The following is a 27,186-nucleotide window of genomic DNA, read 5'->3' as shown; positions in this document are numbered from 1 at the left end:
AAATGAATTTGGATATGGTTGGGTGTAATAAGTGTATCCATTAACAATATACAGAGCTCCCAAATGAATAAATAAACGAGAAGGCAAGCAAACATCAACAAACACAATTTCCTCCTCTCCGGAATCCAGTGTATGATTCTCACGATATTCTTGTAAAAAATCATTTCTGATTGGTGAATCAACTGCCAAGGCCAGAAATCCCAAAGGAAATGGATGAACCGCAATGATTGACAGCCAAAGTTCATTAATGTTACAGTCAGTTAGACATCTGGCAGATGTGTATTGTTCTTAGTTACCATGTTCTACATGTTTGTGTTTTTGTTTGTGAAACACACATTCTGTTTGTGTGTTTCCAGAATGACTTGTGATGAAAGTCTGCATTGACATCTACAGAGCCACGAAGATGAGCGGTCGGCTCGTGAACACATAGCGGATAAATTAGCTAACTAGATGGAAACATTTCACCCTGTCCTGTTACAATAGCCAACAACTCATTCAGCCCACTCTCTTCGTATAGTGTATCACTCCCTTAGTGGCTACATTTTAGCCAGTGTTGCAAAATGTACATCATTCTTCCCAATGGTCTTTGCAGCTCTCCAATGTGCTTTAAAGTAACTGCCCAGTGAAAATCTAACTTTTAAAAGTTTATATTCTGTTCATGTTGTTGACTCGTCCTATTCTCGTATTTGTGGCCAAAGCATAAATTGGAGAAAAAAACACTTAAAAACCCCACCTTAAACTTGTATCTCAAACAGACCGTTTAAAAAATGGTTGCTATTTCCTCATAGAACATGCCATCTCCCTGAGGAGGATGAGCTGACCAATCAGTGGTCTAGAGGAGGATGAGCTGTCCAATCAGCGGCTACTTACGTGAATATTGTTTATGACTGGTATAAGCCCACACCATTCTGTTGTTGGGGTATGCAGCTGGTTTTTAACATACTCAATTACCCATTTTTGGAAGGAAAACTATTTCACTCATATTGTAAGTAATTATAGGTCATACTTCATAGAAATCTGGAAACGCTGGGCAGTTACCCCATTGGCATTTCCGCAACCATTTTAGAGATTTTTGGACTCATCGGCCAGGTGAAAATGGGTCAATCCAATGGGTCGATCCAATCTGTGGATGAAACCAAGGTGTCGAGACAGGAGGGGGGGTCGTAAGGCGGCGGGTACTGTCCTGACACAATGTTGTGCGGTGTACCATCTAGTCTGGCTGCCTGTACACATGGTCTCCGAGGTGGGAGCCAAAAAGCAAGATGGAGGTCGGGGTTGGTCTAAAGCACCGTGGCATTGTGGCCCTCCATCCGGGGCAGCGTGGGGTCCTGCACTGTCCCCATGGTGACCAGCAGCGGGCGGCTGTCCTCGGAATTGCCCATCGTCGAGCAGCTCAGCGACAGCTGGGTCCCCGCCACTCCTCTCTGGATGGCCACGGGTGGCGGGGGAGGAGGGGGGTTGACAGGGTTGGGGTGGTGGTGGGTCGCCTCCAGGGGCAAACCTTGCTCCTGGTAGCCGTAGCCAATGTTCCCGCAGGGGAAGTGGCGAAGTCTGAAGAGGGGGACTGGGGGGAGAGTGGCCGAATCCAACAGGAGCGGGGAAGGGGTAGGGGCAGTGATATCCGAGGAGGTGGCCTGGGGTGGGGGCGGAGGGGGCAAGAGGGGCCTGCAGAGCCCCTGCTGTTGCTGCTGCTGTTGGTGGTGCAGGAGCTGCATCTGCTGCAGCTGCATCTGCTGTTGCTGTTGCTGCTGCGGATGGAAGGGATACGGTGGCTGGAACTGCTGCTGCTTGTGCTGCTGTTGCTGGAGACCCAGGGTCCCCGCCGCCTCGGCCACAGTCCGCCCTTGGTGCTGCTGCCCCTCGCCCGGCACCCTCCCACCTACAACCCCCTCACCTCCACTGCCCATGCCTCCCTGCCTTTGCTGCTGCTGCTGTTGTTGCTGCTGCTTCTTCTGCTGTTGCTGGAGGAACCAGGAGCCGTAGGTGGGGTTCCACAGGTTGGTGGGCTTCCCATTGCGACCCTCCTTATCCTTAGGGTGGCCCTGGGTGAAGGCCAGATTGATGTGGCCCCCCTCTGGGTTGGGCTGCTGGATGGAGATGGGGGGAGGCGCCTTGGAGGTGGAGATGAAGGAGGTGGCTGTGATGGTGGTCGTGGGGAAGGTCTGGGGGTGAGGGTTGGGGTAGGACTGGGGTTGTTGCGCCATCGCCTGGGGCTTGGCAGTTTCGGGGGGTTGGCTGGAAAGGAGGAGGGGCTGCTCGACTCTTCGGTTCTCCTCGTTGGGGTCGGGGGCAGAGGGTGCCGGTGCAGGGCCCTCTCCGTCGGGCATCTGAGTGGACACCAGCAGGGGAGAGGCTGTGGGGTCCTCAGGGCGCATGGGCACCCGCTCCTCCTCTTCGGGGAGGGGGCCATATTCCACAGGCAATGTAACAGTCACCACATCGGGGTCCTGGAGAGGATAGGGGAGCATTGGATACTAACAATGGCGAACAACGAGTAATGACATCATTAACATTACCAAAGACTGAATTTGTAGAAAATGACATACTTATCAAAGTAAACTTTCAAAATGTCACTTCTAATGCAACCAACATTGACTTCATTTTAGAAGTTAGAGCTTAAGTTAAGGCTAGATGACAGAACTATCCCAAAAGGAATACAGCATTTACACATAGACAGACAGATTATGAGCTGTATCACATTTTAAAATAGTCCTACATAATAAAATAACCTCTTGGTAGTCAAACAGACATTAATACTTGAGCACAGTTCCAGTGCAGATGGGTGTTGACTCTCGATGTTCAAACTCCCTACCTGTAAGCAGTAGTCAATCCGCTCCAAGATGGTGGAGAAGTTGGGCCTGTCCTCCGGTTGATGCTGCCAACTCTGTGTCATTATCCGGTACCTGAAACACACACACACACACGACACCAAGCACAATCAAAAACGTTTCCTCTATTTGAACTTTGCACAAATTGATAAACACATCAGAAAATTAAAAGGCATATTTCCCCCTTCGCTAATACACTTTTAGACACAAACTCACGCACACTTTATCAAAAGTGCCGCCTCCCCGTCATAATACCACAAGACTGATTAAATACAAAACATTCTGAATGAAATGTAACATCCCGCTAGTTTGAGTGATTACCGTTGAAAAGTCAGTAGGGGTCAAGCGGAATCCTGGGGTACCCCCCAAGTCACTACAAAATCAAGCTTGTTTCTTAATTAGATTTGACTTGCAATCATTACTCTTGTGTAATATTATTTGGCAATGTGACATGCCTATTGTGAGCCCTTCGTGACGCAGATTCATTGTACCACATGGGGACTGTGTTTATTTTTCAGGGGAAAAAACGATCAAAGAAGAAACATTTAGGCTTTTCTGTGGTGATAAAAAGGCAAAGAATCTGCCATCTGGGAGAGTTCAAAGGAGAATTGGACGATAATAGCGGTTCGTCATGCATGGAGGGGGCGTGAAGAATCAGCGAGGGGCAAGAACGTGATGCAAGTCTGAGAAGTTATGGGTGTTTTGTGTGTTTGTACGCTTGTATCCCAGTGTATGTCTGCATTCTATGTGTGTGCATGAGTGAAAACAGTATACTGTAAGTGTGAGGGTGTGTGTGTAATCTGTATGTAACAGAGTAAGTTCCATCCCTATGTGAGTGACAGTTCAGACAGGCCCGGAAGTTGACTGAGCGACAGTTCGCTTTCAATCTTAAGGAATGTGACGTCACCACATGATGGCTCCTAGTGCTTCACTAGCCTGCTAGCTCACATCTGCTACATGTGTTTGGGTGGTGTGTGATTGTTCAAGGTGTATATATTGGACTTACACGGGCCCTGGGCAGTTTTTGGGAGGGTCCATCCTTCCCCCGCTGGTGACAAACTCCAACACTTCCTGGTTACTGCGACTGGGATAGGGCATATATCCCAGAGAGAAGATCTCCCATAGCAAAACCCCAAAGGACCTGAGAGAAAGTGGGAGAGAGAGGTGGGAGGAAGAAGGAAAGCGAGAGGGGGGGGGAGAGAGAAGTAGGTGAGGAGCAAGAGAGGAATACTTTTTATTTATTTTTTAGACGTGAGAGAGAATCGTAATTCTTAAGGGTGATAAGGGCAAAGTGAGGGGTGAAGGAAGGACGGAGGATTGCAGATGGAGTAAAAGAGAGGAGGCTTTCAAAAGGTGAAAAATAGAAAGTTCCATTGAAGAACAGAAAGAGGGAGGTGAGGTAGACTGGAAGGGTGAAATTCAAGAGAACTAAGACATCATTGAGAGTGATTTACAATGGAACGTACCACGTGTCCGTTTTGGACGTGAAGATCCCCTCCATGAACGCTTCGGGAGGCATCCACTTCACAGGCAGCATGGCGCGCCCACCCTTTCTGTAGTAGCTCGCCCTGTGTGGAGACACACCCGTGCGCACACACACACACACAGGGGTGATCTTGTTAGACCTGCTGCATGACTTGATTGACAGCACAGCAGTTAGAAAAAGGGGATGAAAACAGAGAAAAGAAAGTGATGGAAAGAAAAGTAGGAAAATAAATGGAGAAATAAGCTAGTTTCAGACTCCTAATTATCCTTCAACCTCTGAAGACTCTAGCCACTTCCACGCCAGTTGGAAGAACTTAAGTGTTTTATCTCTGAACACTCAAAAGTTGGTTTCTCCATCCAATGTAGTATAAGGGGAACATGGGGCGTTAACAACACTCGGTGGAGACTAAGGATCCTGAATGCCTGAGACATGCCATTAAGTTATCCTGACAATCACACCTCACCATTGTTACAGCCCCAATAGTCCTATAACTCTACCCTTACTCATCATGGAACTGTATGACAACGGTCCAGTCGTCGTGAACCATGCACCAAGCTCCAGGTTTAAGCTGCTAAGTGCGGTCTGTTCCATAATTATTCTACAACGATAGCCTAACATGACCCACTATTGCTAGTGAACCTCAGGAACAACTACACAGATGTGACAGAGGAAAGAAAGGTAAAATGGAAGGGAATTATGCAAAATGTAAGCTACAATTTAAAGGAAACTAACACTAAAGTTAGTTATAAATGTATGTGGGTATTACCGATGGTGGCTCCCGACAGTGGCTAATACTTAACATGATACTGAGAAAAGCCCGGGTCTCCAAATTTCTTCCCTGCAAATTCTGAGGACAGAAAATTCAAATTCGGAATAACAGCACTGCTATTTATAGCCTACTTCACTGTGGAAAAGGGGCCGCAAAACATGTCATGTTGATGTGAATTTCTGTTTGCTTCCATATGACTGGTTTTACATTTGTCTCCAGGGATCATAACGAGAAATTGTCTAAAACAATTGCTAGGATATGTGTATTTACAATCCCCTTCTCCAAACAGATGACTAATTTACCTAGCTGTTATCAATAGCTCAGTGCATGGTGGTTCTATCTAAATAAATTAACTAGATGCTTTTCCCACTTGGAACCGGCAGGTTCGCTCGACCTTATTTAGTGTTTCCTCGCACGTAAAGATGGTGGAATTAGTAGGGAATTAATTATCATGTTTAAATTCAAAGTCAGAGTACACGTAGAGAGAAAAGTGCATGAAAAGGGAATTACGTTCCATTTACGCGCTCTTAACTCGCGGCGGAATTCTCCCCAAGTGTTTACTATATCAACATGATTTTATTTGTCAAAAGAATTGAAAAGTAAAATAATAAAATTCTACATCTCTAATGAAATAAAAAATAAAAAGAAGTGTACAAGATAACACAGAGATAAATAAAAATATATTCACAGCCCCTTCCAAAAAATAAGAAGTAATTAAATAACACATGTATTGTATTTGTATTTTCTTCCCTGCAAATATTGTAGCTACTGCTAGCCTATCTAGCTAACTATCTTTCTTCCACAATGCCCTGTTTATTACAGTTAAATAATGTTAGTAGCTAGCTAGTTACTAACTTTGAAGGTAAAAATGTGCTTTTTTCTGTTGGTTGTAGCACTAGCTAACTATGTGCTACAGCAGGCTAGCGTAGCTAGGTAGCCAGATAACTCTGGTAGCTACGGGAACAGTGCCTGTGTTCTCTAGATCAGGGGTTTTCAAACTGGGGTCTGCGGTCCCCTAGGGGTCTGCAGAGGTGCTGCAGGATGTCTGCAATTATTATATATAAAAAAATATTTTGGGGGATTTTTTATATGAAAAATAATTATTTTATGAATATGGCTTGCTGCAATGACTGGAAGTCTACAGGAACAGTTCACATGCTAACAGTTCCTGTTCATCTGACTCTGGGGTAGTAAATAAATGGCTTCATTGCCAAAATCTCAAACTATCCCTTTAACATGGAGTAAATTACAGTCATTTGAGCTAATTACAAGGTTTGTTATATATAGAAAATTCTTAGGCGGGCCGTCTAAGTCAGTGTTTCCCAACCGTGGTCCTCGAGTAACCCCAACAGTACATGTTTTCATTGTAACCCTGGACAAGCACACCTGATTCAACTTGTCAACTAATGATCAAGCCCTCAATGAGTTGAATGAGGTGTGTTTGTCCAGGACTACAATGAAAATGTGTACTGTTGAGGGTACACGAGGACTGGGGTTGGGAAACACTGGTCTAAGTGGTCATTTTCGGGATGGAAAAAACGTTTCAGTATCAACTTAAACGACCAAAACCAGATAGAAAGCATGCAGAAAAGATCTTTGAGAACTAGCAATCAAATAAAAGCTAGATAGTCATGGAGAATCTAAAATTCAAAAGCTGGGCATTCAGGGCTCATGCCCATTGATTTTGTTATAATGATTGAGCAGAGGAACACAGCATTAGCCATGGCAAATTGCATAGAATTGCAGGAAATTAGCTTTAAAACTGCAAAATTGTCTCTCAGCGCCATGCCAAACTGTGTAGAATTGCTGAAAATTCATAGCTAATAGACTATGTTAGAGTTTATACTTCCTCTTCCAATGATCTGTGGGGAGGTCAAAATAATGAAACTGTCTACCAAATCTATTCATTTTAAAATGTAGATTACTTCTACTGCCATTATCATTCACCTGATGATAAGACATGATAACAATTGTTTTGCTAACATATGATGGGGGTCCCTGGGTCGGCTGTTTGCCTGGGCGGGGGTCTCTAGGCAAGAAATGTTTCAAAGCCCCTACTCTAGATAGACACTAATAATAAGACTGCTTCATACCTGGATGTGGAGTTTTGTGGTACCATTTCTGTAACCATTTCCATGTCTTGAATTGGCATGAGGTGTCCTCATCATAACAAAAAACCCATGTTTTCATAGCAACAGAATTTTCTAAATACCCCATCTTTTTTTTCTCAGGCAGATGGACGCCAATTTAGCATTTATTTGTTCATTTGGATCCCCATTAGCCTTTGCAGAAGCAGCAGCTACTCTTCCAGGGGTCCACAAAAAACACAAAACATGACAAGTAACTAAACACTGATACACTGATAGCCAAGGAAAGTCACCCAAATAAAATGATATACAAAGAATACAACTAAAAAATTACACAAACAATACAACTAAAACATGATGCATGTGTTAGAGTGTGTCTGTGTGTGTGCTTGTATGTCCGCCATTCCATGAGTTATTGTTAGTCAGTTTTTTAGAGGTAATTTTTCTGTTTGCTTGAGTAATTGGAGATGGAAGGGAGTTCCATGCAATCATGGCTCTGTATAAAACTGTGCATTGCCATGTATTCATTTTGGACTTGGGGACTGTGAAGAGACTCCTCCTGGAGGGTTTAGTTTAGTTTATTAGGATCCCCATTAGCTACTGTACATGCTGCAGCTACTCTTCCTGGGGTCCACATAAAACGTACAAATAAATGTAAATGACAAGTAAAATAAGAGTTATATACAGGAAAGACACCAAGGGACAACTAAGGGTTGAGGTCAGGGCTGTGTGCAGGCCAGTCAAGTTCTTCCACACTGATCTCGACAAACCATTTCTGTATGGACCTCGCTTTGTGCACAGGGGCATTGTCATGCGAAAACAGGAAAGGGCCTTCCCCAAGCTGTTGCTACAAATTTGGAAGCACAGAATTGTCTAGAATGTCATTGTATGCTGTAGCGTTAAGATTTCCCTTCACTGGAACTAAGGGTCCTAGCCCGTACCGTGAAAAACAGCCCCAGACCATTATTCTTCCTCCACCAAACCTTACAGTTGGCACTATGCATTGGGGCAGGTAGCGTTCTCCCGGCATCCGCCAAACCCAGATTCGTCCACCGGACTGCCAGATGGTGAAGCGTGATTCATCACTCAAGAGAACGTGTTTCCACTGCTCCAGAGTCCATGAAAGACTATCATACATGTTGTTGATGTTATTTATGTGTGTGCAGTTAAGGGAAAGGTGTGCTGCTTTGTTTTGAGCCAAGTTGTCACGTTCGTTTATAGACGGGACGGACCAAGGCGCAGCGTGATATGCATACATGTTTATTAGATATCAAACACAACGACAAAATAACAAACAAAACGAACCGTGAAGTCCAAGGCAACACAACATACCTTAACACGGAACAAGATCCCACAACCCACTAGTGCCAATAGGCTACCTAAGTATGGTCCCCAATCAGAGACAACGAGCTACAGCTGCCTCTGATTGGGAACCACACCGGCCAACATAGATCTACACGATCTAGATCTAAACATAGAAAATGCAACATAGAACATACCACACAGAAAAATACACACCCTGACTCAACAAATACGAGTCCCCAGAGTCAGGGCGTGACCCAAGTGCAGTCTTTCTTTGCTGCACCTGACCATATTACCGGACAGTAATCAAGTTGGGACAAGATCAAAGCCTTGATCTTTGTGTAAAAAATGCAGAATATATGTTTTATAACAGACATACATACCTCTCCCCATCTTCACAACAACTTTGTCAATATGACTTGACCCTGATAACAGACCATCCAATGTTACTCCAAGGAGTTCAGCTTCTTCAACTTCTTCAATGGTCACACCATTTATGCACAACTGCAGTTGAGGTTTAGGTCTAGAATGCTTTGAACCAAATACAATGCTTTTGGTTTTAGATGTATTTATGACCAGTTTATTGTTAATTACCCATTCTGACACTGACTGTAACTCCTTGCTAAGAGTCTCAGTGAGCTCACTGGCTGTAGGTGCTGATGTGTAGACTGTGCAATCATCAGCATTTTATCTTCTTATAAGACAAGTGGCAAATAATTTGTAAAATAAAGAAAAGTAACGGCCCAAGTCAGCTAACCTGAGGGATACCGCACTGTACATATCTGATGTTAGAGAAGCTTCCATTGAAGAATACTCTCTGAGTTCTATTGGATAAGTAACTCTCCAAGCATGGCAGGTGATGTGAAGATATAAGTGAGTTTTTCCAATAACAAATTATGATCAATAACATCAAGTTAATAACATCTAGTACATTTTAGTGAATCTTTGTTTTCATTTCAACAATTTACTATCTGTGATGTGCTACATCCCTTGCTTAAGATTGATGTAAAAACAAATCCACTGGAGCTGATATGCTTGATCCATTTTTGCTGCAGCTCTCTGCCCCTCTGATTGTTGAATCATTAATCCATATTTTTAACCTGACAATTATATCTGGTACTATCCCCAAGGTTTGGATGGTGGCTCATGTGCTCCCTCTTAACAAAGGTAGTGACCCTTGTGACCTAAATAATTATTGGCCTATTTCTAAACTTTCAGTCGGGTTTTAGACCAGGTCATAGCACTATCTCTGCTGCATCCCTAGTTATAAATGATGTGGTTAACTGTATGGATGAAAGGCAGCATTGTGCTGCCTTCTTCATTGACCTGTCAAAGGCTTTCAATAATGTTGATCACTCACTGCTAATTCAGAGGCTTTCCTCAATTGGCCTAGACCAGGCTGCATGTAACTGGTTTAAAAATTACTTGACAGATAGAACTCGATTCATATCTACTAATGGTGTTAAATCAGGTTTCCTGGATATTATGAATGGTGTCCCGCAGAGGTAGATTCTGGGTCCTGTACTTTTTACTGTTTACATTAACAATATCGACTTGTCTGTAAAAGATAATGTACCTGCACATGTATGCCGATGATACTGTTGTGTATGCTATTGCCCCCACGGTTGACCAGGCTCTATCTGAACTACAGTCTGCCTTCATTGTATTACAGAAAAACGTTATTGACCTGAAATTAGCACTGAATGCAGGTAAAACTAAGTATATGTTGTTCTCTAGAGCGCATAAAAATAAGTCTGATGATTTAAGCATACTGTATGTACTTTGGATGGTGTCCATATTGATCGTGTATGTGCTTACAAATACTGTATCTGGGCATCTGGTTAGATGAAAAGCTGTCTTTTAAAGCATATTGATGAGTTAGTTAAGAAGCTGAGAATAAAAATGGGCTTCTTCTATAGAAACAGGTCTCGCTAAATAGTAGAAAGCAGATTATTCAGTCGATGTTCTTATCGGTCCTACACTATGGCGACATCATCTATATGAACGCAACTGCCACTTCATTAAAGCCATTAGATGCAGTTTATCATGGCACACTGTGCTTTATTACGGGCAACAATTTTAGTACTCATCACTGCATTCTCTACCAGAAAGTTGGTTGGCCCACTTTGATGTCACGTAGGTTGATACATTGCTATGTTTTCATTTATAAAGCCCTTTTACAAAAAGTCCCACTGTACCTAACATCATTACTAAACTTTAGACATACGAGGTACCACACCCTGTCTGTGGCCTGAATGCAAAGCGCTATGTCTGGAGAAAACCAGGCACAGCTCATCACCCATCTAACACCATCCCTACTGTGAAGCATGGTGGTGGAAGCATCATGCTATGGGGATGCTTTTCAGCAGCAGGGACTGGGAGACTGGTAAAGATAGACGGAACAATGAATGGAGAAAAATACAGACAAATCTTTGATGAGAACCTGCTTCAGAGTGCAAACAACTTTAGACCTGGGCGAAGATTTGGGACAGTCCCACTATTTTGTCATGTTTGGATAGAGGTGAAATGTAGAAGAGAGAGTGCTGAAATAGCAGTAGGCCGGACTCAAACCCATGCTTGTACAGCGGCCCAGACCGCCAGACCACCCCAGACCAAAGAGGTATACCTTTATAGTAGCTGGGTTTAAAGAGTTTGCGTGATGGCAGTACCTGTAAATGTCCCTGGCCATTCCAAAGTCCCCTATCTTGGCCACTCTCGCCTGTCCTTTGGTGGTCAGCAGGCAGTTCCGAGCTGCAATGTCCCTGCAAAGTGACAAGACAAGAAGAACCTTACAGAGGTGTGTGTGTGTTCAATTCCAATCAAATCACATTTTATTGGTCACATACACATATTTAGCAGATGTTATTGCGGATGTAGCGAAATGCTTGTGTTCCTAGCTCCAACAGTGCAGTTGTATCTAACAATTCACAACAATACACACAAATGTCAAAGTAAAATAATGGAATTTAGAAATATATTAAATGTTAGGATGAACAATGTCGGAGTGTCATTGTCTAGAATACAGTAGAATACAGCATATACATATGAAAGGAGTAAAACATTATGTAAACATTATTAAAGTGACCAGTGTTCCATTACATAAGTGACCAGTGATTCCATGTCTATGTACAGTACATAGGGCAGCAGCCTCTAAGGTGCAGGGTTGAGTAACCAGGTGGTAGCCGGCTATTGACGGTGACCAACTTCAGGGTGAGGTTCTGGGTGGAGGCCGGCTAGTGATGTCTATTTAACACTCTGATGGCCTTGAGATAGAAGCTGTTTTTCAGTCTCTCGGTCCCAGCTTTAATGCAACTGTACTGACCTCGCCATCTATATGATAGCAGGGTGAACAGGCCATGGCTCGGGTGGTTGATGTCCTTGATGATCTTTTTGGCCTTCCTGTGACATTGGGTGCTATATGTGTCCTGGAGGGCAGGCAGGCAGTGTGCCCCCAGTGATGTGTTGGGCAGACCGCACCACCCTGTGGTTGCTGGCGGTGCAGTTGCCGTACCAGGTGGTGATATAGACCGACAGGATGCTCTCAATGGTGAATCTGTAAAAGTTTGTGAGGGTCTTAGGGACCAAGCCGAATTTGCGCCTTCTTCACCACACTGTCTGTGTGGGTGGACCATTTCAGATTGTCAGGAACTTGAAGCTATTCACCTTCTCCACTGCGGTCCCATCGAGGTGGATGGGGGCGTGCTCCCTCTGCTGTCTCCTGACGTCCACAATCAGCTCTTTCGTTTTGCTGACGTTGAGGGAGAGGTTATTTTCCTGGCACCACTCCGCCAGGGCCCTCACCTCCTACCTGTTGGCTGTCTCACCATTGTTGGTAATCAGGCCTACTACTGTTGTGTCGTCTGCAAACTTTATGATTGAGTTGGAGGCGTGCGTGGCCATGCAGTCATGGGTGAACAGGGAGTACAGGAGGGGGCTGAGCACGCACCCTTGTGGGGCCCCTGGGTTGAGGATCAGCGTAGTGGAGGTGTTGTTTCCTACCTTCACCACCTGGGGGTGTTTTGTGCGATTGCTGCCATCTATCCATGGTTTTTGTTTTGGTAGGTGTTAATAGTCACAGTGGGAACAACATCCCCTATACACTTCCTGATGAACTCAGTCACCGTGTCAGTGTATACGTCAATGTTATTCACAGAGGCAACCCGGAACATATCCCAGTCCGCATGAACATAACAATCTTGAAGCATGGATTCCGATTGGTCAGACCAGCGTTGAATAGGTTACATCCTGTTTGAGTTTCTGCCTATAAGAAGGGAGGAGCAGAATGGAGTCCCGTGTAGCTCAGTTGGTAGAGCATGGTGCTTGCAACGCCAGGGTTGTGGGTTTGATTCCCATGGGGGGCCAGTATGAAAAAAAATGTATGCACTCACTAACTGTAAGTCCCTCTGGATAAGAGCGTCTGCTAAATGACTAAAATGTAAATGTAATGATCTGATTTGCCGAAGGGAAGGCAAGGGATGTCCTTGTAGCCATCCCGGAAGGGATAGAGAGTGTTTGAAGAGCGAGTACTACAGTTGATGTGTTGTCCAGTGTAGTTCCTTGAGGGCCGTCGTGGTATCGGCTTGAGGGGGAATATACACAGCTGTGACTATAACTGACTTGTTTTGCCCATTCTAACGTTCAATCGAACAGCAACTGAATGCATCAATGCCTGTCTGCTTGCTTTATATAGCAAGCCATGGCCACATCACTCAAAGTGATCCATTTTCGTGAACAGGGTGGTGTACCTAATAAACTGGCCGGTGAGTGTATGTGAACACCCATATGTTGTTGTAGTTTGAGAATGTGTTTGCATTTGTTTGGGAGGGTGTGAATGTGGTGGACTGTGTCTTTGTGTGTGTGTGTTTGTGCATGCGTGCGTGCGCACGTGTGTTTGCCTGTGTGTATAAGTGGGTAAAATTAGTATGTGTGTAAGAAAGAGTATGTGTCTGTCACGGCATATTGTGCTGGTTTGACTATATGTGAATACTATGTGCACACACTTACACTATATATACAAAAGTATGTGGACACCCCTTCAAATTAATGGATTCGGCTATTTCACCCACACCCGTTGCTGACAGGTATATAAAATTGAGCACACAGCCATGCAATATCCATAGACAAACATTAGCAGTAGAATGGCCTTACTGAAGAGCTCAGTGACTTTCAACGTGGCACCGTCATAGGATGCCACCTTTCCAACAAGTCAGTTCGTAAAGTTTCTGCCCTACTAGAGCTGACCCGGTCAACTGTAAGTGCTGTTATTGTGAAGTGGAAGCGTCTAGGAGCAACAACGGCTCAGCCGCGAAGTGGTAGGCCACACAAGCACACAGAACGGGACCGCCGAGTGCTGAAGCGTATAGCACGTATAAATTGTCTGTCCTTGGTTGCAACACTCCCTACCGAGTTCCAAACTGCCTCTGGAAGCAACGTAAGCACAATAACTGTTCGTCGGGAGCTTCATGAAATGGGTTTCCATGCATAGTGCCAACTGTAAAGTTTGGTGGAGGAGTAATAATGGTCTGGGGCTGTTTTTCATGGTTCGGGCTAGGCCCCTTTGTTCCAGTGAAGGGATATCTTAACGCTACAGCATACAATGACATTCTAGACGATTCTGTGCTTCCAACTTTGTGGCAACAGTTTGGGGAAGGCCCTTTCCTGTTTCAGCATGACAATGCCCCCGTGCACAAAGCGAGGTCCATACAGAAATAGTTTGTTGAGATCGGTGTGGAAGAACTTGACTGGCCTGCACAGAGCCCTGACCTCAACCCCATCAAACACCTTTGAGATGAATTGGAACACCAACTGCAAGCCAGGCCTAATCGCTCAACATCAGTGCCCGACCTCACCAATGATCTTGTGGCTAAATAGAAGCAAGTCCCAGCAACAATGTTCCAACATCTAGTGGAAAGCCTTCCAGAAGAGTGGAGGCTGTTATATCAGCAAATGGGGGACCAACTCCATATTAATGCCCATTATTTTGGTATGAGATGTTCGATGAGCAGATGTCCACATACTTTTGGTCACGTAGTGTACGTCCATGTATGTTTTTCTACCACAGTAGGCCTACCGGTGTATAAACTGGTTCTCCTCCAGGTATTGGCATCCCTGTGCGATATCTCTGGCCACGTTGAGCAGGTCCACCATGGAGAGACTAGAGGGGTGCTCCTATACAGACATACCAGACAGAGAGGGAGAGATCAGAGAGGGAGAGACAGATACAGAGATACAGACAGACAGATGTATAGACAAAGAATCCGACAGACAGAGAATCAAACAGACAGACTAAAAGATAGGATAGCAGTCAGACAGAGAATCAGATGGGCAGACAGACAGACACACGGACAGACATTCAAGCTGCTACACACAAGACAACAGGTAGACACAGAAAGACAGACAGAGAATCAAACCGATAAACAGAAGACCAACTGTTAAACAGATTCCAAACAAAATAGGGAGACATGTGTACTGCAGAGCAGAGTAGCCAAACAGCTGTTGTATCCTCTGTTGTTCTTCTGTTAGCTTTCAGACTGAAATATTTTAGTCTATTCAATAAAGTACCCCTACACTCAAAAAATAAAAAGTTTATTGAGGGGTTCTTTCTCTGGGGTGACCCTGCTGAAGAAAACAGCATAGACCATCATACATTTCAAGCTGGTCCATGCTTTTCTATGCTGGTCAGTGCTTGGCGAATGCTGGTCAAGCTGGTCTGACCAGCATGGTCTAGCTGGTTCGGCTGGCTGACCAGCATGGTCTAGTTGGTTATGCTGGCAGACCAGCCTTGGTTTTGTTTTCACTGGCAGACCAGCCTTTGTTGTGTTTTCGCTGGTGACCAGCCTTCGCTGTGTTTTTCTGGTGGCCAGTCTTCGTTGTGTTTTGGCTTGCAAAGTGATGTTTAATTCCTACTGGAATCCAGCCAGAGTGGATTCCGACAATCTGCATCCAGAATGACTGCCAGGGTTAGAAAGATTAATAAATGAGACTACCTAAACCATCTAAACTGTAACAACTGTAGTGGGTAATATTTATCATACAGTATATGATATTATATATACATATCTCACATTCGACCCATAATAAGAGTATGTAATTTCTATGTTAACAAAGTCTATTAAACAACACGCAGTGTTGCGGCGTCACTACAGCCTGGGGTTCAACCCCATGCTGTGTCACAACTGGCTGTGACTGGGAGTTCCACAGGGCGGTGTGCAAATGGCCCAGCGTCGTCCGGGTTAGGGGAGGGTTTGGCCAGGGGGGCTTTACTTGGCTCATCGTGCTCTAGCGACTCCTTGTGGCGGGCCGGGCGCCTGCAAGCTGACTCCGACACATTGGTGCAGCTGGCTTCCAGGTTAAGCGAGCGGGTGTTAAGAAGCGCGGCTTAGCGGATCATGTGTCAGAGGATGCATGACTCGACCTTTGCCTCTCCCGAGCCCGTTGGGGAGTTGCAGCGATGAGACAAGATCGTAATTAGATATGAGAAAAAGGGGGTTAATTTTTTTTCTCAAATAAATTAATGTTGATTTGACTCCATAAAGAGGATTTAGCAAGCAGGACTATTGTTTAGTTACAGTAATAGAAAGATCAAGAAAGGTCTGAGAATGGAACTCTAAAGGCAAACAGATTTAATACAACTGTTAAATAAATTGATTCACATACAAGGCATAAACTTAAGTTACAAAGCATCAACAAGCATTACAAGACATTATTCTAGGCATGATCAGAGAGGGAGAGAGAGAAGGAAGCCTGAAAAGCCATGCCCCCAAGAATCCCTGGAGAGGAAAGGGAGAGTGTATCTCCCCACACCAGGTCAGGAACAAAGAGAAAAAGACAATGACGCTAAGACCCTTTTATCACCATTTGACCATGTTTGGATTCAAAATCTGAGTTGTTGATCAATATTATTGCTGTAAAGTTAACCTCCAATCAGATATCAGACCTACAGGATGTTATCACAACAGAGGTGTGACATAATGGGGGATGGTGAGAGCAAAACGGATGAGGCTGAATTCCTAAGAAGACAATAAAACCTTTTGCATAGAGTGTTGACAAAAGTGAAGTTATCTGTTGGGCTGGCCTACACAACCATTTCAGTAATGGGTGCAATAAATACAACTAATAGATTGGATTACATTAGAAAAATAACCTTAACTTCATTCTCCTAATCTGCTATGTTAGTTCCCCTGACCTGCTACATTAGTTATCCTAACCTGCTACGTTAATTATCCTAACCTGCCATGTTAATTATCCTAACCTGCTATGGTAGTTCTCCTACCCTGCCACGTTAATTATCCTGACCTGCTACCTTAATTCTCCTAACCTGCTTGAACAAGGATGTAGCCCCCCCCCCCCCCCAAATACATATTCTCACTCAACCTGGTCGAAATGCCTTCTCAGCATCAAGAGAGATGATGACCTCTGGCTGTTGAGTAGAGTGGGCAGAATAAAGAACATGAAATAGCCGACGCATATTATAGAAAGATTACCTACCTGAGTTAAAGCCGGTATGGTCAGAGTTACATATATTATGCATCACTGTCTCTAAACAGCGCAAGAGGTCTTTAGTGAGAATTCTATAATCACAGCAAAAGAGGCTTATAGGGCGGTATGAGCCACAGTCTAGGGGATTCTTATCCTTTTTAAAACCTCTACTGGATCGGTGTTCCGAAATCGGGACAGTTGTTGCTCAATGTGCGATAATGTGACTAAAATGACATTGTAAACAACAACCAACTTTCCCGGACATAGACATGTTTTATATGGGCAGAAAGCTTAAATTATTGTTAATCTAACTGCAGTGACCAATTTACAATAGCTATTACAGCGAAAAAATACCATGCTATTGTTTGAAGATAGTGCACAACAACAAAACACTTTTATCAAGGCAACTGGTTTGATACATTCACCGCTGACGGCAAATAATGTGCTTACATTCAATAATCTTGCTCTGATTTGTCATCCTGAGGGTCCCAGAGATAAAATATAGCATAGTTTTGTTTGATAAAATCAATTTTTATATCCTAACACGATCCATGTTGTATGCACGATCTATGTTGTATTCCGACTCTTTCAATTTGCAAAGAAACAATCTATGAAAATCGAAACACTAAACCTTGTTTCACCCAGTCAAGTTCGGTTTCTATGTAATCCTCAGACACTCTAGAAGGTAACCAGACTTTGCTTCATCATTCTACATTACATATTGCCTATACATTTTACATTTTACATTTTTAGTCATTTAGCAGACGCTCTTATCCAGAGCGACTTACATTAGGGTTAAGTGCCTTGCTCAAGGGCACATCTGACAGTATACAAAACCTATTTTAGCCCACGAAGGACAGACATCATTACGCACCAATGAGATGGGCGTTGTTCACTTGATTGACTGTACCTTGGTCCAATGACCACCTATCGTTTTGAAACATAGCTAGCTAGATAGCCAATGAGCTGGGCTTTACGTGAGTATGTGATGGTCCATTGTCTGAGGAAAAGCCTTTGTGCTCAGCCTGCACGCAACAGATTCAGTGTCCATTGAAATCTAAAGAACAAAAGAGGCGTTTTGGATTACGCGCAACTCGATTTAGTTATACAAAGTTTTCTGCAAATGTAGAAAGTACAACATGGCTACTAACACTGGAAAAGCTCAATTGAAGTCCAGGTATACAGATTTGGAAGAGATTAATGCAGAAATTGAGAGTGACACGAGGAGTCCTGCATGCAAGAAAGAAGGAGAAAGTAAAGTGACTTTTTTAGATCAGTAAGTAAAATACGTTTTTGCTTCTCGCATATTCATTTAAGGTACACTACCAGTCAAAAGTTTTAGAACACCTACTCATTCAAGGGTTTTTCTTTATTTTTACTATTTTCTACATTGTAGAATAATAGTGAACACATCAAAAGTATGAAATAACACATATGGGCCCCGTGTAGCTCAGTTGGTAGAGCATGGCACTTGCAACCCCAGGGTTGTGGGTTCGTTTCCCACGGGGGCCAGTATAAAAAAAAAATGTATGCACTCACTAACTGTAATTTGCTCTGGATAAGAGCTTCTGCTAAATGACTAAAATATGGAATCAAGTAGTAACCAAAAAAGTGTTAAACAAAACAAAATATATTTGAGATTCTTCAAATAGCCACCCTATGCCTTGATGACAGCTTTGCACACGCTTTGACTGGTATTGTATGTGTCTTTGATTTCTATATATGTGTATATGTAATATATATTAGTATAGTTTATGTCTTATTCCCTATTGATCCACATAGTATTATAGATGAGTATGGGGAATATTATTTCATTATAGTGATTGTGTTCCCCATACTCATCTATAAACATATATACACTACCGTTCAAAAGTTTGGGGTCACTTAGAAATGTCCTGTTTTCGAAATAAAATAATTTGTCCATTAAAATAACATCAAATTGATCAGAAATACAGTGTAGACATTGTTAATGTTGTAAATGGCTATTGTAGCTGGAAACGGCTGATTTTTAATGGAATATCTACATAGGCGTACAGAGGCCCATTATCAGCAACCATCAGTCCTGTGTTCCAATTACATTTTAGTCATTTAGCAGATGCTCTTATCCAGAGCGACTTACAGTTAGTGAATACATATATATATATTTTTTCTTTTTATACTGGCCCCCGTGGGAATCGAACCCACAACCCTGGCGTTGCAAATGCTATGCTCTATCAACTGAGCTACATCCCTGCCGGCCATTCCCTCCCCTACCCTGGACGACGCTGGGCCAATTGTGCGCCGCCCATGAGTCTCCCGGTCGCGGCCGGCTGCGACAGAGCCTGGATTCAAACCAGGATCTCTAGTGGCACAGTTAGCACTGCGATGCCGTGCCTTAGACCACTGCGCCACTCAGGAGTACCCAATGGCACGTTGTGTTTGCTAATCCAAGTTTATCATTTTAAAAGGCTAATTGATCATTAGAAAACCCTTTTGCAATTATGTTAGAACAGCTGAAAACTGTTGTGCTGATTAAAAAAGCAATACAATTGGCCTTCTTGAGACTAGTTGAGTATCTGGAGCATCAGCAATTGTGGGTTCGATTACAGGATAAAAATGGCCAGAAACAAATAGCTTTCTTCTGAAACGTGTCAGTCTATTCTTGTTCTGAGAAGTTAAGGCTATTCCATACGAGAAATTGCCAAGAAACTGAAGATCTCGTACAACGCTGTGTACTACTCAATTCACAGAACAGCGCAAACTGGCTCTAAACAGAATAGAAAGAGGAGTGGGAGGCCCCGGTGCAAAACTGAGCAAGAGGACAAATACATTAGTGTCTAATTTGAGAAACAGACCCCTCACAGGTCCTCAACTGGCAGCTTCATTAAATAGTACCCGCAAAACACCAGTCTCAACGTCAACAGTGAAGAGGCGACTCCGGGATGCTGACCTAGGCAGAGTTGCAAAGAAAAGGTCCAGTGTCTGTGTTCTTTTGCCCATCTTAATTTTTTATTTTTATTGGCCAGTCTGAGATATGGCTTTTTCTTTGCAACTCTGCCTAGGTCAGCATCCCGGAGTCGCCTCTTCACTGATATGCTGACTTAGAGATGCTTTTAACGACTCCCACACAGTAGAATGAGACATGTCCGTGGTGCAGTTGATCTGTAAAAAGACATCAATGTGAGTTGATATGTCTTTTTTTAAAGGCACTACAGGATAGTAGTAGTGGGTCAAGTCGCCTCGCGCGTTGTGACGCAGTACTGTCCGGAAAGTGAATATCTAGCTGGACAGGGCTATGGTCTGAGATAAAGATGCTGTGATATTGGCTATTAGTTACAAAAGGAAGAATTCTATTGTCCAGCAAGAAAAAAGTAAATCCTAGAGTATGAGCAGTGGACTGGAGAAAAAAAGGAACACTGTTTAGCAGTGGGATTGGTCCTCCTCCATGGATCAGACAAATTATAGGATTCTAAAAATGAGTTGATTACTGCACCTGATTTGAAATTTCATTGTTGGGCTTCGGTCTGGATCTGTCTAGACTTGGCTGTAGTACACAATTGAAATCTTCACCCAATATCAAATGATGAGAATTGAAGTATTGCAATGAGGTCAGAGAAAAAATTAGTGTCATCCCAATTGGGTTAGCCAGAGCAACCTGTGTGTTAAACAATTCCCCCATCACTATAACATATTAGTATCTGAAATTACTTTGGAGGAGACAAACGGTGTGCCTTTTCTGATATGGGATGGCTGGCCCTCTAACCCTTAGCACCAAATTTAGAGTGAAATATTTGGTCAACCCATCCTCTCTTTAGTTTATCATGGTCGCTGGAACAGAGATGGGTGTCTTGGAGAAAAACAATGTCCGGATTTAAAGACTTAAGATGAGCATACACTCAGCTATGCTTGACCACATGGTTAATTCCATTTAAGTTCCAGCTGATAAAGCTAGTGGAGCCTAGAGTACATGAATTAGGCATAGTCATAGAAATTAGAAATGAATGTTAGTACAATCACATGGCCAGTGTGCTGAAAGTTAATACAATATAAATAAAATAAAAAACAGCAACAAAAAAAACCTATGCTGGCCTTCCCCATGTTGGAAGGCTGCATCTCCCTCTCCTAGACTAGAGCAAGATACTACCATGTTAAACCGAACCTCAGTAGATCTCTATCCAGGGCGAACATAATCAAGTTTACACATAGGGAAGGGATTCTGGAGGGAACCACCTCAGTTCTCTAATGTATCTTATGCAATATACATATTGTAAGGATAATTAAAATAATAATAAAACAATTATAATATTTACGTTCCCCACCGCTCCCTGTGACCAACCCCATCCACTTGGGATGTCTTGTAATTATTATTATTTAATTTTTTATAATTGGAAAACAAACCCAGTTGAAAGTGCAGTATAATTCAACATTTGTATAAATGTAAACCTCGATTGAACATCCTAACAAGCCAGAACACAGAAAATGTACTGGCAAACGCTTGGTCATTAATACCCGTCCTGCAGTGTTCGCTTGGCTGTACAACCTGCGGTCCCCTGCCAGCAGCCACTAAGCACCAAAGCGGGCCAGCCAGTCAAATAGTAAAGAAGAATACACGTGGTCCTTTGGGAATAAAACACTTGTAGGCATTAAACATGTCCACAGTATACTGGTAGGGAATCCTATTAAGGCATGGAAATAGAGCTCAGTGGCTAGTCTTAGGTAGCCACTAGGCTAACTAGTACCGCACCACCTAGCACTGAGGCTGTCCAGCTGCAGCTAGTTGGTAAAAGCTGATTGTGCCATGTAAATAAAATACTATTCAAACTATATTGTCCTTGTGAAAACATGTCACCATATACAGTACATACCATCATTGTTCATAACGTTAAGTTACTGGAAGAATAATTGTCATTTTTTGGCCAGGGTGGAGGCACGTTTCTCATCAAGAGATGAGTTCACTAGTTAGTTGGTCCTTAGTCGCGTTAGCATGGCTAGTGTATTAGGGCCAGGGGCAGAGTATGGGCATACAATGGCTAGCTAGTCGAATGCTGTCTTTCCTCCAGTGGATGGATGTAGGTGCGCGACGATGTATACTTTGGCTCTGGTTGGGTCCACGAATGTCTTCTGCTCGCCGGAGGGAGTAGTGATCTTCAGCACTGCTGGGTAGAGTATGCCGAACTTGGTGTCCCGGCAGCGATGTAGGAACCCCCTCACCTCGTAGAAGGCTGACCTCTTCTTCATGACTGCCGCCATGTAGTCCAGGTAAATGTGAATCTTTTGGCCGTCGTGGGTGATGGGAGCCGCTCGTGATACCTTACGGAGGACATCCTCCTTCTCCTAAATGTAGTGGAATTTGACTACGACGGGTCTGGGCAGTTCCCCATTCTTCGGTGCAGATTGTAAACTTCTGTGCGCACGGTCAAAGGTGGGGGTGTAATTGAGGCCTAGGATTTCCTGTAGCAGTTTAGCTACGAACAGGGTAGGCCGCAATCAGAGTCCGTGTCCGGTGAGCCCGAGGCTTTAGCAGAGGCCTGCTCTTTTGTGACTCGTGGCCGTTGTTGTTTTGACATTTTACCATGAAAAGGCAAACAATTTCAGGAAAAATTGTCAAATTAGTGAATTGGGTTTGATTTCTAATTAAATGTTACAAAATTAACGTGGTAGGGGAGGTGTTGGTGAAGTATTAATAATGAATTGTTCACACTAGACAGGCCGGTGTGATTCCCAATCAGAGGCAGCTGTTGCTCGTTGTCTCTGATTGGGGACAATACTTAGGCAGCCTATTGGTATTAGGTGTTGTGGGATCTTGTTCCGTGTAAGGTATGTTGTTTGTGTCTACCTTGGACTTCACGTTTCATTTAGTTTGTTGTTTTGTCGTTGTGTTTATTCAGTATAATAAACATGTATGCATATCACGCTGCGCCTTGGTCTGACCCGTCTGTAAACTAACGTGACACCAATGCTATTAGGCCACACCCGGCCATGATTACAGACACCTGCGTGTGTCCTTTGACACTATATAAACTAGTGACCTGCAGTGTTTGTCATTATACCCTGATGAAGACAGCTTGTCTGTCGAAACGTTGGTTATTAGGTTATTCAATTATTGCATCTGAGCTACTAGAGCAGGGGTGTCAGGCCCGCAAACGGGTTTAATTAGGTATAAAAATGCGCTGCCATTTTTCAATAAAATAAACTGCTGTTCCAATTGCGTCCACTGGATGGCGCAATAGCAATTGTGTTAAGCAAGCAAACTGTTTATACCGGGGCAGAGCAAGTAGGTCAAGCACGTGCAGCCAATGAGCTACTTTGTTTTGCCCGCGATATTTATTACGGCTTCTACTTTTAACATTATGTGCTTTGGCACCCTCATTGCCCCAATATGTCTCTGTCAAAAAAGAGAAAAGTGGACGCAGAGTGCAGAGTGTTCCAAGAAAAATGGTCATCCTATTTAATCACGGAATTGAATGGGAAAGCTGTATGTTTGGTGTGTTCAGAGCATGTTGCAGTGCTGAAAGAATATAACCTTCGTCGCCACTATGTGAGTCTTCATGCCGACAAATATGACAACTTTCAAGGACAGCGGAGATGAGAGAAGGTGAATGAACTGTTGGCGGGTCTGAAGAAACAGCAGTCTGTGTTTACTCACAGCCGAGACATCAGTGACGCTGCAGTGAAAGCTAGCTACCTCATTGCTAATGAAATCGCAGTGGCTTCAAAACCATTTAGTGAGGGTGAATTTGTAAAAACATGCATGATGAAGGCAGCGGAGATTGTGTGCCCTGAAAAGCGGCAGGCTTTTGCAAATATCAGCCTGACAAGAAACACAGTTGCAGACAGGATTTCCGATCTTTCAGTGGATTTGGACAGCCAGTTGAAGCAAAAAGTAAAGTCATTTATTGCGTTTTCGGTTGCAATTGATGAAAGCACGGACATTACAGATGTTGCACAACTGGCCATTTTTTCATCCGCGGAGTTGATGACACATTGACCGTCACCGAGGAGTTCGTGGAGTTGGTGCCGATGACAGATACAACGACAGCAGCTGATATTTTTACCACACTCGTCGGCGCGCTGGACAGGGTCGGAGTGGACTGGTCCCGCGCTGGCAGCCTGGCTACAGATGGTGCGCCCTCAATGATCGGGAAAAAAGCAGGCGTTGTGACAAAGTTCAGAGAGAAAGTGCAATCTGCAAATGGAGGACGTGATTTTTTGACTTTTCACTGTATTTTGCACCAGGAGGCTTTGTGTTGCAAGTCATTAAAGATGGATAACGTCATGAAGGTGGTCATCCAAACTGTTAATTTCATCCGATCCAGAAGCCTGAATCACCGTCAGTTTGACAGCCTTCTCAGAGAGAAAGACCACATCTATGGCCTGCCATACCACACTGAGGTAAGATGGTTAAGCCGAGGTGCTGTGCTGAGGCGTTTCTTTGATTTACGAGAAGAAATTGAACAGTTCATGGAAGAAAAGGGCAAACCAGTGTTAGAATTTCATTCCGCAGAATGGATGCCGGACCTTGCATTTATGGTGGATGTTACAGAGCACCTGAATAACTTGAACAAACAGCTGCAAGGGCGCAACAAAGTTGTCACGCAGTATTATGACAGCATACGTTCTTTCAAGTTGAAGCTGTCATTTTGGGAGACGCAACTTGCCGGTGGTGATGCAGCTCACTTCCCCTGTCTGAAAAATGTGTGCGCGACCCAACATGTGGCAGACATGAAGCGGTTCAAAGATAAAATAACTGGACTGTTACGGGAGTTTGAGCAACGCTTTCAGATTTATGTTTATATGTTTTTATGTTGATGTGCTATTGTTTTTAATTGATTTTATTTTATTTGTATATTTAACCTATTCTTGACTCTGTGGTTCTTGCACTTGTTTGGGGAACAGGATTTCATTATTTTTATCTACATTTCTGCCTGAGAAATGACACCCTGATATAGTTCTGTGATCTGTGATATACTTCTGTGAATCACTGAGGCATTGTGTGTTTGTTTGTTCTTTGTCCTCAGAACTTTCAAATAACTTGAGGTGTTTTATGATTAATAGTGATGTTGTGCTTTTGGACACTGTCCTCAGGCTCCAGCTTTATGTTCATATGTTTTTATGTTGATGTGCTATTGTTTTTAATTGATTTTATTTTATTTGTATATTTAACCTATTCTTGACTCTGTGGTTCTTGCACTTGTTTGGGGAACAGGATTTCATTATTTTTATCTACATTTCTGCCTGAGAAATGACACCCTGATATAGTTCTGTGATCTGTGAAACAGTTCTGTTAATCACTGAGGCATTGTGTGTTTGTGTGTTCTTTTTCTTTAGAATTTTCAAATAAACTTGACGTGTTTTATGATTAATAGTGATGTTGTGCTTGTACTATTTTGGACACACTGTCCTCAGGCTCCAGCTTTATGTTGTATGTTGATCGTATTAAAACAAAGAAAACTATCTGAAGTTGTTGTTTTTAAGTTATATATACCATGATTTTTCCGGTCCGGCCCACTTGGGAATAGATTTTCCTCCATGTGGCCCCTGAGCTAAAATGAGTTTGACACCCCTGTACTAGAGTGTGCGGCTTTCCTTTTCTTTTCCAAGCTTGTAGCGTCATACCCACGAAGACTCGAGGCTGTAATCGCTGCCAAAGGTGCTTCAACAAAGTACTGAGTAAAGGGTCTGAATACTTATGTAAATGTGTTATTTATTTTCTCCTTTTCTTTTGCAAAAATGTCTCAAAACCAGTTTTTGCTTTGTCATTATGGGGTATTGTGTGTAGATGATGTAAATTTGCAGTCACACGGTGCTATATTGTGCGGTCCTCCCACTACAACTTTAAAAAGCATACACAGATGAAATAAGTTATCATGAACTTCACAGGGTAGTGAAAGTGCACGATGATCAGCTTGATGCTCCTTTCCAATACATTTTGAGGGTCGTAATCTGTATGCTAAGATACCAATTGACAAAGAACAATGATCTTGCTGTTATCCATCTTGTCATACACTGAGTATACCAAACATTAGGAACACCTTCCTAATATTGAGTTGCACCCCCCTTTGCCCTCAGAACAGCCTCAATTCATCGGGGCATGGACTCTACAAGGTGTCGAAAGCATTCCACAGGGATGCTGGCCCATGTTGACTCCAATGCTTCCCACAGTTGTGTCAAGTTGGCTGGATGTCCTTCGGGTGGTGGACCATTCTTGATACACACGGGAAACTGTTGAGCGTGAAAAACCCAGCAGCATTGCAGTTCTTGACACAAACCTGTGAACCTGGCACCTACTACCATACCCCGTTCAAAGGCACTTAAATATTTTGTCTTGCCCATTCACCATCTGAATGGCACACAAACACAATCCATGTCTCAATTGTCTCAAGCCTTAAAAATCCTTCTTTAACCTGTCTCCTCCCCTTCATCTACACTGATTGAAGTGGATTTAGCAAGTGACATCAATTAGGGATCATAGCTTTCACCAGGATTCACCTGGTCAGTCTATGTCAGGGTTCTTCAATTCCGGTCCTGGAGGGCAGAAACACTTCTGTTTTTCATTTCTACCTGGTAGTTAATTGCACTCACCTGGTGTCCCAGGTCTGAATTAGCCCCTGATTAGAAGGAGATGATGAAAAACAGTGTTTCGGCCCTCCAGGACTGGAATTGAAGAACCCTGGTCTATGTCATGGAAAGAGCAGGTGTTCTTAACGTTTTGTATACTCAGTGTGTAACCTAACCTGTCCTGTCCACTTTATCAGCAAAACTGTTGTCTAGAGAGAATGAGCGAATTGGGCAAGTTTGACATTTATCACAACAGTTTGTGTGACAAAACCATTGATAGAGTAGAAAATGCAATGAAAACACATTCGGTACATGATAACTTTAGCGCAAAAGTGGTTGTTTGTGTGCGCTACGTCATCACCCACAGCCTTTTAGCCACAAAAAGTCAGTTTTGATGGAAAAGATTGTATAATATTTGCATGGAAATCTGTCGCAAATTGGATGGACACCTAGCTACTGGTGCCTATATTAGCTTGTGTTTCATGTCCAAATAATATAAGTAACTTCATTGAGTTACACAATAAATTTTTAGATACTTTAGGATGATTTTGACATGAAGCGCGAAAATGCTAATATAGGTACCATTGACTGGCATTGGATTTGTGCCATAAATGCAAATAAAATCGTATTTGAAACAGTAGCCAGCTAAACAAAACCAAAGCATGGGATTGCTGTAATAACTTGCCAACAGCATAAGGA

At 43.2% G+C, this 27,186-nt stretch overlaps 1 protein-coding gene across 1 annotated transcript in view; it reads right to left on the bottom strand.

Annotated features, from left to right (window-relative positions):
* Positions 1-1,280: 1,280 nt before the first annotated feature.
* Positions 1,281-27,186, bottom strand: part of LOC311102584 (ALK tyrosine kinase receptor-like) — a gene marked incomplete at both ends in the record, with an annotated part of 143,315 nt that continues 117,409 nt past the window's right edge. Inside the window, 6 exons of the mRNA XM_084143958.1 lie at positions 1,281-2,447; positions 2,813-2,903; positions 3,835-3,969; positions 4,295-4,396; positions 11,142-11,234; positions 14,543-14,640. Of these exons, the coding sequence (XP_084000084.1) occupies positions 1,281-2,447; positions 2,813-2,903; positions 3,835-3,969; positions 4,295-4,396; positions 11,142-11,234; positions 14,543-14,640 (1,686 nt within the window). The remainder of the gene's footprint in view (positions 2,448-2,812; positions 2,904-3,834; positions 3,970-4,294; positions 4,397-11,141; positions 11,235-14,542; positions 14,641-27,186) is intronic.

The sequence above is a fragment of the Coregonus lavaretus genome (assembly GCF_964263955.1).
Source record: "Coregonus lavaretus genome assembly, chromosome: 27".
Classification (NCBI taxonomy): Eukaryota; Metazoa; Chordata; class Actinopteri; order Salmoniformes; family Salmonidae; genus Coregonus; species Coregonus lavaretus.
Note: the sequence above shows the minus strand (reverse complement) of the source record. Positions and strands in the feature narration are given on the sequence as shown.